This window comes from Nannospalax galili, unplaced genomic scaffold (genome assembly GCF_000622305.1).
Source record: "Nannospalax galili isolate Female #2095 unplaced genomic scaffold, S.galili_v1.0 scaffold290, whole genome shotgun sequence".
Taxonomy (NCBI): Eukaryota; Metazoa; Chordata; class Mammalia; order Rodentia; family Spalacidae; genus Nannospalax; species Nannospalax galili.
The window spans coordinates 4,144,789-4,157,322 of record NW_008331486.1 but is presented as its reverse complement, the minus strand read 5'-3'; the positions used below and the strand labels follow the sequence as shown (position 1 = coordinate 4,157,322).

Genomic DNA, 12,534 nt, shown 5'->3' with positions numbered 1-12,534 from the left:
CCCCCCCCCCCCCCCCGCCCCAGGACACAGCAGCATCAGGCTTGGGCTCCATGTTCACGTCCTGGCTTGAACCACTCTGCCCACCTTGGCCTAGGCTGGTGGCCATGGATGTAGCTCATAGGCCTTGGGCATTTGGGTATCAGTCTGTCTTCCCAAGTAGTGCCTAAGGCCTCTGCCCTCCATGACCAAGGGCAAAGGAGGGACTCTCTACTCTGTGGCTGGGTGACAAATTGCCCAGGCCCCAGAGAGAGGCCTACATGTCACTCAGCCTCTGCCATGTGCTCAACATCATCCCACTCCCTCCATCTTCCCAGGGGAAAACTGCTGTCACTAAGTGTTCTTAGGGATGAGCTGAAGAGGGCCACAGAGCCAGAACCAGCACCCAGCCTGGATCTTCTCACAGATGTTGGGGTGCTGTGCTCTCCCTCCCTCATGGAACTCTTGACTGCTATGTGGGAAATAAGACCCAAGGGCTAGAGAGTGGAGGCTGCAGGGATGAAGTTGTCGCTAAACTTTGGGGGAGCCCAAGAGAATTGAGTCAAGTCAATGGTCACCTGTTCTGGCTCCTTCCCACCAAGGGTGGCATGGAGATGGTGACAGCCAGGCTGTGATTGGAGCCCTGTGATGTTGAGGTCATGGCTGAGGGGAGCAGCTATGATAATGAAACCTGAACTGGGGGCCCCTCAGGGAAGGATCCCTGCAGGTGTGTCGGCCTGTGGCTGTCTCTCTCGGTTCATGGTGGCATCCTGTGGCAGGGGAGCAGTCAGGACAGGCCCCAAAGCACCTGGAGCTGTGTCCCTGATGCTCTGATAGCCAGACACACCCTGCGGCCACAGACAGGGCTGGGGCAGCAGGGGATGAAAGCGCCTTCTGCATTCCTCACAGGCCTTGTGTTCGCAGCCACAGGATTTCTCCTAGGAGCATCTAAAGGCCACTGCCAAGGGCGTCAGCAGCTTTCCTGACTCCCTTGACAGCCAACCAGCTCTTCTAAAAGGCTGAAAGGCATGCGTAGGGGCCACCTGCTCTTGAAGAGCGCTGGCCAGCAGTAGAGATGGCTTGCAGCCGGGCACTGGGCCTCCTTTGGGGGACACTAGCCTCTGGTGGCTTCAGACACAACAGCAAACTGGGAGAAAGAGGTTAAAACGTTTATTTAACAAATTATATTAAGAATACAACCACACAGTGAAACCTCCCTTTGCCAAGAAGTCACCTTGAATAAATATGCAGGAAAGGAGGCCACTCCATGTCCCAGCACCACACAGTGGCCTGGCAGCTCACAAGCCTTTGAAGGGAGAACAAAGCTGGGCTCCTGGAGGTGATGGTTGCAGCTGCTCAGATGCCTGTGCCCAGAGTAGGTGAAGCAAGCTGGGCTGCTTCGAGGTGCCCAGGCCACCTGGGAGGGGGCCTGGGTACAGCGGGTGTTGGGCCTCCTCCTTGGGCTCTGGGGTCAGATGGACACAAACTAATTTCATGAGCTCGGCTCTGCATGGATTGGTGGCATGTAGCTGTTTGTCAAGACCTTTCTACCCTCCTCCCTGGCTGGCAGTCCCCAAAGGTGGCAGGGGATTGGAGCAGCTGACAGCTAGAATGGGGAGGAGCAGGGCAGGAGGGCTCCTGGCCTGATCCATGCCTAGTGCCCACTGCCATGGTGCGGTGACTTGGTGACAGAATAAGTTCATCACAGGCTTGGACACAAAGGCCAGTCTGAGATGTGTCATAAGATAGAATGGTTGGCCCAGGGGTCTTGGGGTCAGATCTTACCTCTGCCCCAGGCCAGCTTGTGCCTGGGGCAGTACCTCAGGCGCTTCATCTGTGACAGGGAGCAAAGAGCACCCCCTTCTGGGCTTGTTTAGAGGGGAAGGATAGAGAAAATGTGCTTAGGCTGCCCAGCCTGGTGTTAGTGGGGGTGGGATGCTGCTGCTCAGTCCCTCAGGCCCCGTGTCCTCACGCCCTTCTGACAGAGGGGTTGCCAATCAGCCTATATCTTCTCCTGGCAAAATGACCTTGGCCACAGGGTGGCTACACAGCTCTGGCCATCAGGAAGGTAGGGTGGTGCTGACTTATTCTTTCTTCCCTGAGTCTGGGCTGTTGAATCTAAGTAGCACAGGGTGGGCTGCCATCAATTCTTGGACATGGGGCAGGAAACAGGCCTTCTGAAAAATTTGCAGGTGACTTGGAGGAAACCTTCTGTTACCCTGTGTGCCATTTCCAAGGCTGTGAGAAAGGAACTGAATTTTCAGAGTGGGGACAGTGGGGCTGGGGTGCTGTGCTCTGGTTAGTCTTTTTAGGACAGACAGGTATGATGGGCAGGGACAGCAGCTGTAGTGGGACATGCTGGTGGAGGAGGGGGATCTAAGAGAGAGGCTGTTGCTTTTCCTATCTCCCAAAGAATCCTTGTGCTTCCCTTCCCACAGTGGCCATGGGGTGGTGGAGAAAAGCTCTCTCCATAACACAGGACAGGCCACTCAATTCTGGCCTGAGCCACAGCCCCCACCTCCCAGGTTTGGGAGGTACTTCACACTGGGTGGACACTTACACACGACACACACACTACCACCACCTCTCAGAAGATGAGGAACAGGAGGGTTGGGTGCTGACTAGAACCTACCACAGACACCACCTTGACCTTACCACCACCTCTGCTTCATTACCAGAGCTGTGGAGGCTGTGACGTTCACAGTCAAAGTTATTCTTAAACTACGTCCTCCATGCCTCTGAGGTCTCTCCAGCTTGTTGGAGCAGTTTGCCCTCTTCCTGGTGGCCATGAGTCTCTAGGGATGAATCAATGGGCTGCAGCACCATCTTGTCTCCAAGGACCCCTTGTTTGGCCTTCTTGATCACTGGCAGAGGGTCCCTCGTGGTCACATTAGTATTCCAGGGCCTATAGGAGCTGCTGAGAACTCATGTTCTCCATGAAGGGAGGTGTGAGGGTCATCTGGGGTCACCTGGTGGAGATGATTTCACAACTGGGGAGTGGAAAGACGTTGAGGGACAAAGTGTACAAACCAAAATGAAGTGTCCAGGAGAGCCTGGAGCTCTGCCCCCAACTTTCCCATCGTCCCCTCAGACCACTTGAGGTCATTCCCTCTCTGCTGGACCTCAGGTCACACAGGCCATTTGGGGTTAGACCTGCAGCAGTAGACACAGGTCCTGGGCTCCCCAGCTTTTTGTGGCACCATCTGGAGACAGTTCATCAACTCTGTCCTGGTTGAGCACCAGCAAAGTCCCACCAGAGACCCTATGCTGAGCCCATGGGCCTCTGACAGGTAAACTCCCTTTTCCTGTTCTGTGGGAGGTTCTTGGGGCCCATAGGCAAGGGGCTAGTGGTCACCCCCGGATCTTGGGGGAAGTGAGGTGATCATTTCTAACACATATTAACGAAGTACCAAATGGTGAGGCTGATGGAGGAAGGTTGGTCCATGAAAGGGCCTGAGGGTCTGGAGTTGAGGGGCCCATGCAGACAGGTGAGGTATTTTTGGCCCTGCCCAGGCCCATAGCCATCCTGTTGGCTGGCTCTTCCTCTTCAGCTGCCCAGCTGCCTGTGGCCATCTCTGAACTGCACTGGCAAGGTGTGTACGGACTGATGCAGCCGCTGCCCGCAGCCTACCCACACTCCAGCCACCGACCACTCTACACACTCCTGTATTCACAGACCTTCAATGGACAGATGTTAGACAAACTCCAATAGCCAATCATGGCAAAGAAGCCCATCAGGGTGAGGCTCAGTGTCTGGGACAGTAGTGACCACTGTTCTCATGGCAATGCATGGGGGGTTGAAATTGGCACCTCAGATGGACACTTGTGAAGAAGTGTTAGTTCTGACCCAAATTCAGAGGCCTGGGACAGAGGGACTTTTGTTCAAAACAACATGTTTGATCCTGCTAGCAGATGCTGCAGACACAGTGAGGTGGGCTTTGCTGAGTGTACTTGGTGCCCTTGTGCTGAGTCCCTGCAAGGCTTGGTACTGTGTCTTTCAGAATCTGCCCTATGTCAGTAACCAGGTCAGGGCACCAGGCTGAGGAGGGTGGAGTTGTTGCTGGCAGGCGGCTGGCAGGGGAGCCCTTTGCAGGAATTAGAACCCGAGGCCAAGTTCAGCACCCGGGGCCAAGTGCAGCACCCTGGTAGCCAAGTTCACATCCAGGCAGGCACTCGGTCACCTCCACAGAAAGTGAGATATCATCTGTGTGGTCGCTGGATGTCCTGTGTGCGCAATGAGGGAGAGTCCACAGTTGTCTGGAGTGAAGTAGGGTCCCATTTTCTCAGGGTCACTGCAAAACATGGGCCACTTGAACCTGTTGGCCTGGGTCAGAGGTGGTCAGTGTCTCTTGCAGGGGGGTCCTGTGTGAAGTGCCAACTCAGATCTTCCGGGAGAGAGACAACGGCTTTGTGGGATTCCCATAGTGGGTAATGGTCAGTTGAAGGGGAGCCAGTGGGCATCACTGGGCAGCTGGAGCAAGAGTCCAGGCCCTTGGAGGTGACTCTTGGGGTGGGGGTAAAGACGTTTTGCAGGATAAGTGGTCATCACACAGACACGCTAGGAGCCTCTGGTCGCTATAGCACACACAGATTAGTCGCAATTATGAACAACACCCCCAGGGAGGCAGGGGAGTCTCTTCAGGCAAGCCAATGTGACCACTCAGCTGCCCAGAGTGTCTAGATCAGTGGGGAGGGCAGGCAGGATGGGCGGGTGAGGGAGGGAGTGACCCACACCCCAGCCACCCCATCAGTAGTCTGGGCACTGGGCAGGAGGCATCTTCTCCCTCAGAAGGCCATGGGCTCCTCAGGACTGGGGGATCTGCTGGCACCGGGTAGGGCTGGGTGGGAGCCGTGCCGCTGCGCTCTGCTCTGTGCGGAAGCTGTACTCATACTGTGGGAAGAGGAGGGGACAGAAAGGAATGGTCAGGCCAGGGTATAGGTTGAGGTCAGCCATAAAAAGGGCTTCCCTATAGAAAATAGGAGGTCCAAGCAGAGCCACCAACTTTGAACTTGGCCACTCTGGAGAGGACACCCACCAAGCATGCAGCCTGGGAAGGAGGGTGTGGTTAAATCCCAGCAGAAGAAGATACAGACCCCAGCCAGGTGGTGTGGCCCTGTGCTGGACAGCTTCAGTTGTCAACTTGATACACCTGGGTAGAGGGAGCCTCAACTGGGGAATTTCCTCCATTAAACTGGCCTGTGGGCAGTCTGTGAGGAATTTTTTTTTTTTGGATTGTTGAGTGATGTGGGAGGGCCCAGCCACTTATTGTATAAGAAAGCAGGCTAGTAAGCCGCGTTCCTCCATGGCCTGTGCTCCAGCTCCTGCCTCCAGGTTCCTGCCCTGAGCTCCTATCTCTGTCACCATTGTCACAGCAATGGAGAAACAAATTAGAACAGGCCCTATGCCCCTGCATCCAGGCACACTGGTCAAGCAGGGCCCAGCAGCGTTACCATAGGCCCATAGTGAGTTGCTGGCAGCAAGGAAGGCCTCCTGAGAAAGGGGAGCAGCCAAGAGCCAGAGGGCCTGAGGGGCAGTGCATGACTAAGAAGCTGCTCAAGACAGGCCTGTGGTCCTGCACCACAAGGTATAACGTGGTCCTACCTGACAGCATCTGTTGCCAGGAAGGGTGGAGGGAGGGAGGGCTGATGCTGCAGGAGGCCTCAGGCAGATCTCCCCTCTCTGGGTCTAGATGGACTCACCTCTAAGGTGAGGTGTGACCTGCTACTCCCAGGGTGGACCAAGGCCCATCCTTTGCATCAAGCAAGCACTCATTGAGCATCTGGTGGCTATGAGGGTGCCCCTCAGAGAAGCCCCTTAACCCCCTACTTTCTGGCCCTCTTGTGATGATTGTGGACACAGGACACCATCCCGTCCTGCTTTAGTAAGCTAGTGGCCCAAGACAACAGCTCCCAGCAATGGCCAGGACAATACTGCCACCTGGTGGTTGCTTGGGTGTGTGCCTGTCAGTGAACAGCTGCAGATTGGTCCCTCTGTTGCAGGCCTCCTCCAGCACCTGCAGGCCTCACTGTGCTGGGGGAGGAGGGACAAAAATAAGCCCCATGAATCCCACGGCTCAGACGGTGGTGGCAGAGGGGCCCAGGAACCCTCCACACAGCCAAGCAGGGCTGATACCTCTTCAGGTGGCTGCATGGGACCTCAGAGAGAACAAGGGTGCTTTCCCAGAGAGGTGGCACTCCTGCTTCAGCAGGGAAGAGGCCTGTCTGGAGAACACTGGAGAGTTAGAGGGGCAGGCAGGCCTGGCCTGACTGCATGGACTTGAGGGCGAAGGGCCCAGGTGCCATTTCCACTAGAACAATGGCCAGAATGCTCAGGCCATCAGCTCAGAATGAGCAGGTAGAGGGCAGGGAGAGAGCAGGAGTGGTTTGCCCGTGGCTAGGATAGGGTCCCCAGGAGAATGGGGGTGGGGTGGGCTGAGCAGTAGTGCTGAGGCCACAGTGGGGTGTGACAAGAGCACATGGTGAGAAGACAAGAGGCCAGGCCTGTGCCCTTGGGGTGGGGACTGAGGCCCGGGGAGCAGGAAACAGTCCTGGAGAAGCAACGAGGTGGTCTTGTGAGAAATTCGTTACCAAAGCTCCTCACAAAGAGCCCACCAGCCCCAGGCAGATGGGATGTGATTCTGATTGGGAGGAAGGGGGCTGGAGGGGGGCCTGGAGTGTGTATTTCCAAGTGGTTCCCAGGTGACTGGATGTTGGGGTCAATTCTAAGGGCCAGTTTGACCAATTCCATGACCAACATGGCCTAAGAGTGATATGGGAGGGTGCGAAGAGAGGGAAGGGCCGGAGACCATGTATGCTTGAGTAGGGGTGGAGGTAGATTTAGAGGGAAGGAGGGACCAGGGATAGAGAGGGCTGAGGACTAAGATGTAGCAACTCTCACATGAGGGAAGGGGAAGGCTCCAGCCAGGCCTCTCTAGTGTCAGTGTCATGGGCTGGAGCTGCTGGGGCCATCCCTCTGCCCTTTAGGGGGCTCTACTGTGCCAGGATCCCAGGGTAGGAGAGAGCCCAGAGGAGGTAAAGCTTTATTCACTTGCTACTGGCTGGTCAGCTTGGCCACTGAATGTTCCAGCCAGGGTGGGGCCTGGGTAGATGGAGTGGGTCCAGAACAGGGAGCCTAGCTTTCTTGGTGATGGGTGGGGAAGCAGTTGCCTGAGCAGGCAGAGGGGCCTTGTTGGGGGGTCATGCTGCCCATCCGTGTGGCTGGGGGTAGGACAGGGTCTCTGGGAGGGTCAAGAACCAGTCTTCCCTCCTAATTCTTTTCTGTGTGCACCCTGGGGTGGCTGGAGTAGAGTGGGGCAGTCACAAACACACCCTTCCTGCCCTACAGCCTGAGCACGCAAAGATCCCGCCCCCACCCCGGGACTGACACGGCATGAAGATCCCTGGGTCCCCCACCTCTCTCCCTTGAGAGTTTTTCCCTTTTAAGGCTATCTTGGCTGGAGAAAATCACCACCCCCAATCTGTTTTCCCTAATTCCCCAAATGAAATTTCAACATATGTCCCTCGACATAATCCCCCTCAGGCTGTGGATAACCTTCTCACAGACGCTGTCCTCCACCCGGGATTGCTCGTCCCCAAAATGTTTGCCCAAGAGACTAGGGCCGCTTCTGGAAGCCTTTCACTCCCTTGGGCAAACAGAGAGTACCTTTGAAGGTGGATTTGGGCCCGGATCTGTTTACTCAAGACATTAGTCTTCTGCATAAGGGAAACCTGCACTTGAGTACAAACAGCAAATCCTTTTTGAATTAAAAAAATTTTCAATTAAAAAGCATTTGGTTTGTAGAGCCCAGTCCAGCTGAGCAGTGCCAGGCCAGTGCGCCCTCTGGTGGGAACAGCCTGCTATTGCTGCTGTACTGTTGCTAGGGGCCTGCACTGGCTGAGGAAAGAGATGTCACTGTCAGGGGCTCTTGTGGGAGACTTTCTTAGGGCCCCCAGGATCTTGTAACTGACCATCTCAGGCTCAGAGGGACACTGGGGTCAGGTTCTGAGCTAGCCAGTAAAGTATGATCAGCCAAGAGTAAACACCCACCCCTCGATGGGCTGCAGGTGGGAGGTAGGACCAGACAGTCACAGCAAAGGCAGGTTGGCACTGCAGAGGCCCGGAAGGGCATGTCTGGGGGGGCCCTGGCAGGACCACAGAGGCCTGGCCAGGTGAGGACAGCGGAGACTAAAGGACCAAGACTTAAGTCACAGAGGTGGTCCAGTAGAGAGCAGTGGAGGATGGGCTATCACCAGGGCAGAAGGAGGCAGAAGAGGCTGGACCAGGCAACCCAGCGTAGCTATGAATGCTGCTAAAACAAAATTGTAAATTTACTTAAAACATTGCTTTTTTTGGTTTTTCTGGCATTTTTTAAAAAGCTGTTACACTGTTCTTGAGCACAAACTGACTTGAGCACAGTCATTTGTAAATGACTGTGTGGCCCAGAGAAGTCAAAAGGTTGGACATGGTGGCCCACCTGTCTGCTCTCCCAGGCTTCCCTGGGGGCCTACTGGATCATCCCCCACCTCCCAGGTACTGCTACAGCTTGGGCCCAACACCCCTGTCTTCCACTTGTAGATTCTTAGACCTCAGCTCCTTCCCACCCCCTGCTGGGTCCTCGGGAGCCTCTGTTCTAGAAGGTGCCTGTCCCCACTCAGGGGGTTGTGTCCTCCCCCTGGGCCTTGAAGCTGGTTCTAGGCTCACCCCAGGGCAGGGCAGGGCAGGGCAGGGAACCCCTGGGTTCACCCACACCTTCAAACAAGTGAAGGGCAAGCCAAGGGAAGGAGAGGGGAAGGCTTGTGGTCGGTCTGTGTCTTGTGTTGTTCCCCATAGGAGCTCGGGTTCCCTGCTTGGATGATGCTCAGACATGGGCAAAAGTGTGTTATTGGATAAAAGCAGATCCTGGGAGATACTGTTCACATGCAGACTGGGGAAAGCCAGGCCACTAACAGGGCAGGCTGAATGAGGACTGCCACCCTGGGCCTATTCTCTCTCCATGTGACACAGCCAAGCCATCTTCATCAGTCCTCTAGCACCCTGCACATTTCACTTCCAGTTCCGGGTCTAGGACTTCCACAGGGGATGCTGCCATGGAGGGACCGTGTCTACAGGACACCAGCAACCCTGTTCTTGGTCCCTGGGCTCAGGGGGGACCCTTGGGTCCCAAAGCCCTTTTCCTCCAGGACACGATGGGGTGGCAGGGAGCTGGTGAAGTGATTCCAGCTACTGAGTCTGGAGCCCCTTGTCCTGGGTGACATCCTTGCTCAGTATCTTCAGTCATTCCCAGTATGGCTTTGGGGACTCACCACCCCCACCACTGCCATGTGCCGATTCCTTACTGTGTCTACTCCCTGCCTTTCTGAGCTGCACAGTCTCTCTGGAAGACAGTCTCTCCTGTGAGTGTTGAAGCCTAGTTGTCTTTTATAGACTAACTGGAGGGACACATGCTCTGGGAAGTACCCCTTCCCTTGGGCTCCCCAGACCTTTCCATCTGCTCCTCCAGTGTGCAGCAGCCAGGGAGTCACTCCACAGCTCAGTGGAGGTCACGGCCTAGAGCAGATGAGTCAATGAATGAATGAATGAATGAATGAATGTCAGATGGATGCACAGGCAGATGGACAGTTTCATGAAAAGGAGAGAAAGGAGTGAGCACAGAGGCTTAGTTCTTTGGCAGGTCCTTGTGGTATTCAGTCTTGTGTGGTGTTTCATAGAAGCTATGACACTGGAAAGATGGGGGACTGCGTAAAGTGCCAACGCAGATGCAGACTGTCGAAAGACAAGGACCCTCTGTGCACGTGAGGCTGCTCTCATGGAGCATGCTCTCACGGAGAGATGCACACTTCCCAGCCAGGCAGAGGGTCACAGCTGTCTCATGTTGGTGACAGTACTGCTGTCAACAGGGACAAACTATGCAGAAGGTGAAACGTCTCTTGTACCTGTGACTACTAAAAATTGGGAAATAAAAAAATAGGCTGACAGGCTGGAGAGATGGCTCAGTGGTTAGGAGCACTGACTGTTCGTGCAGAGGACCCGGGTTCCGTTCCCAGCACTCACATGGCAGCTAACAACTTTCTATAACTCCCAGTCCCAGGGCATCTGACACCTTCTTGGCCTCCATGGGCATTGCATGCATACTTACATACATGCAGGCAAAACACTCTGACACATAAAATAAAAACGATAAGCTGAGAAGCCACACAAGTCAAGAACAGCAGGAGTAAGCACACTCTGAGGACACCAACCACGGCCAAAACTGGGGCCCTGGAGGGTCGGCACCTGTGGGCACAGCCTGCTGCGGGGGGGAGGGGCAGGAAGGACTCGGGTGGGGGGAGGTGTCTTTGCTTCTGAGTGGACACTACAGCTGAGCCCCAGACATTGAGAAGCATTTCAGAATTCCCTCTTCCAGGTCATTTGTAGAAAATACTGGAAACACTAGCGCCTTCTGGCACACTCCCGGGTGGAGAATGTGAAGCTGGGGCTGTGTAGAAATACTCTGGGGAGGCCCAGAGTCTTGTCTTTAGTGCTCACTTTTTACATCTGTGCCTGGCAACATCTACTAGTTCAGTTTGGGGAGGGGAGGACATTCTTTTAAATGTGCAGGGTCAAAGTTCCAAAAACCTGGACAAAAGGGTGGAAAACCCCTCCAAAAAGGGCTCGTCAAAGACTGGATGTTTTAGAAGAGTAGGCACGTGGTTCATGACTGTGACTGGGACAGGGCTTCTGACTGGCGGGGCCCATCTCTGCTGTAGTTACAATTCTACTGCCCTCTTACATGCTGGATGCCCTTGGCCACCATGGGTTCAGCCTCAGTGGCAGCTGCTCTTATGTGATGCTGCCACCAATAAAACCCAAAAGGCAATGTGGAGGGAAGAACCCTGAGACTCAGACTCGGGGCTGAGGATGTGGCTCACATGGTAGAGTGCCTGCTTAGCATGCATGAAGCCCAGCACCACGTAAACCTGGCATGGCAGTGCATGCCTGCAGTCCCAGCACTTCAGAGGTGAAGGTGGAAGTATCAGCAGTTTAAAGTCCTCCTCAGCCACATTTGGAGGTCAAGGACAGACTGGGCTTTTACTATGTAGCCCCGGCCAGCCTCAGAACTTGCTATGCTGGCCTTGAGCTCACAAAAATCTGCCTGCCTCTGCTTTCAAGTGCTGGGATTAAAGGTGTGTGTCACCATGTCCAGCTTATGGGAACTCTTCAAAGAAAATGCTTCTGTTCCACTGGACAACACACAGAGCCCGGGGTAAGCAGGCAGACCTGTCTTCACGTCCTCCATGTAACATGTCAATGATTTTATTACCTATGGGTTCAATGCAGTTCCAGTAAAAAATGCATGATGAGGCCAGTGAGATGGCTCAGCAGGTAAAGGGGCTCGTCACCAAGCCTGATGACCTGAATTCTATTCCTGGGTCCTACATGGTGGAAGGACAGAATCAAATCATGCAAGCCGTCCTCTGACCTCCATATTCATACCCTAGCACGTACACATGCACACACGATAAGTAAATGTAGTGAAAATAAAGGCTGGAGAAGTGGTACAGAACCGTAATTCCAGCCCTTGGGTGGCAGAGGCAGGTGGATCACAGGCTCAAGACCAATCTGGATTCCACAGTGAGACCCTGATCTCAAAACAAAACACCTCCAAACAATTTTCACAATCTCTTCCTTGATTCTAAAGTTCAGCTGGAAGAGTAATCACACCACTATAATTAGGAAAATTCTGGGAGGAAAAGGTAGGAACTAACCCCATCCTTTCTTAAAGTTTATTACAAAGCAAAGAGCCAGAGTGTGTGGCCAGAATGGAGAAGAGAGCAGAGCACACTTAAGGAAAACTCCATGTCTACAGGCTGCCCATGGAGTGGTATGGTAAAAGTAAAGGTTTAGAAGTCACAGAAGAAAATGATCTGAAGAAACCTGGCTAACACATTAGGAGAAAATAAAACCAGTTCTAGAACTTCCTAATGCATGTCAAATAGCCTAAGTACTTAAGTATTTAATATTTTAATACATTAAAATATAAATGAATAGAAGAAAATGGGGTCAATGTAAGAATGATGTAAAAACAAATCCCAAACATTACAACCTTGCCACAAAAAGTTAAAAATATATGAAGAGCAGGAGACATTAACAAGGGCGAAAGATATTGGTAAAAGTGTGTGCACACATGTGTGCAAGTATTTGAACATAAGGAGAAAAGGTTGCTATCTTTAAAACATGAAATAACATTAAAAATGGGCATGGTGGTGCACACCTTTAATCCCAGCAACCGGGAGGCAGAGGCAGGTGGAGCTCTGTGAGACTGAAGCCAGCCTGGTTTACATATCAAATCAAGGGCGAAAGATATTGGTAAAAGTGTGTGCACACATGTGTGCAAGTATTTGAACATAAGGAGAAAAGGTTGCTATCTTTAAAACATGAAATAACATTAAAAATGGGCATGGTGGTGCACACCTTTAATCCCAGCAACCGGGAGGCAGAGGCAGGTGGAGCTCTGTGAGACTGAAGCCAGCCTGGTTTACATATCAAATTCTAGGCCAGCTGGGGCTAGGAGAACCTGT

General features: G+C 53.6%; 1 protein-coding gene across 1 annotated transcript in view; it reads right to left on the bottom strand.

Annotated features, from left to right (window-relative positions):
- Window positions 1–1,129: 1,129 nt before the first annotated feature.
- Window positions 1,130–12,534, bottom strand: part of Mvb12b (multivesicular body subunit 12B) — a 172,874-nt gene continuing 161,469 nt past the window's right edge. Inside the window, exons 10-11 of the mRNA XM_029559674.1 lie at window positions 6,110–6,198; window positions 1,130–4,867 (exon numbers count right to left, since the gene is read on the bottom strand). Of these exons, the coding sequence (XP_029415534.1) occupies window positions 4,762–4,867; window positions 6,110–6,198 (195 nt within the window). The 3' untranslated portion in view covers window positions 1,130–4,761. The remainder of the gene's footprint in view (window positions 4,868–6,109; window positions 6,199–12,534) is intronic.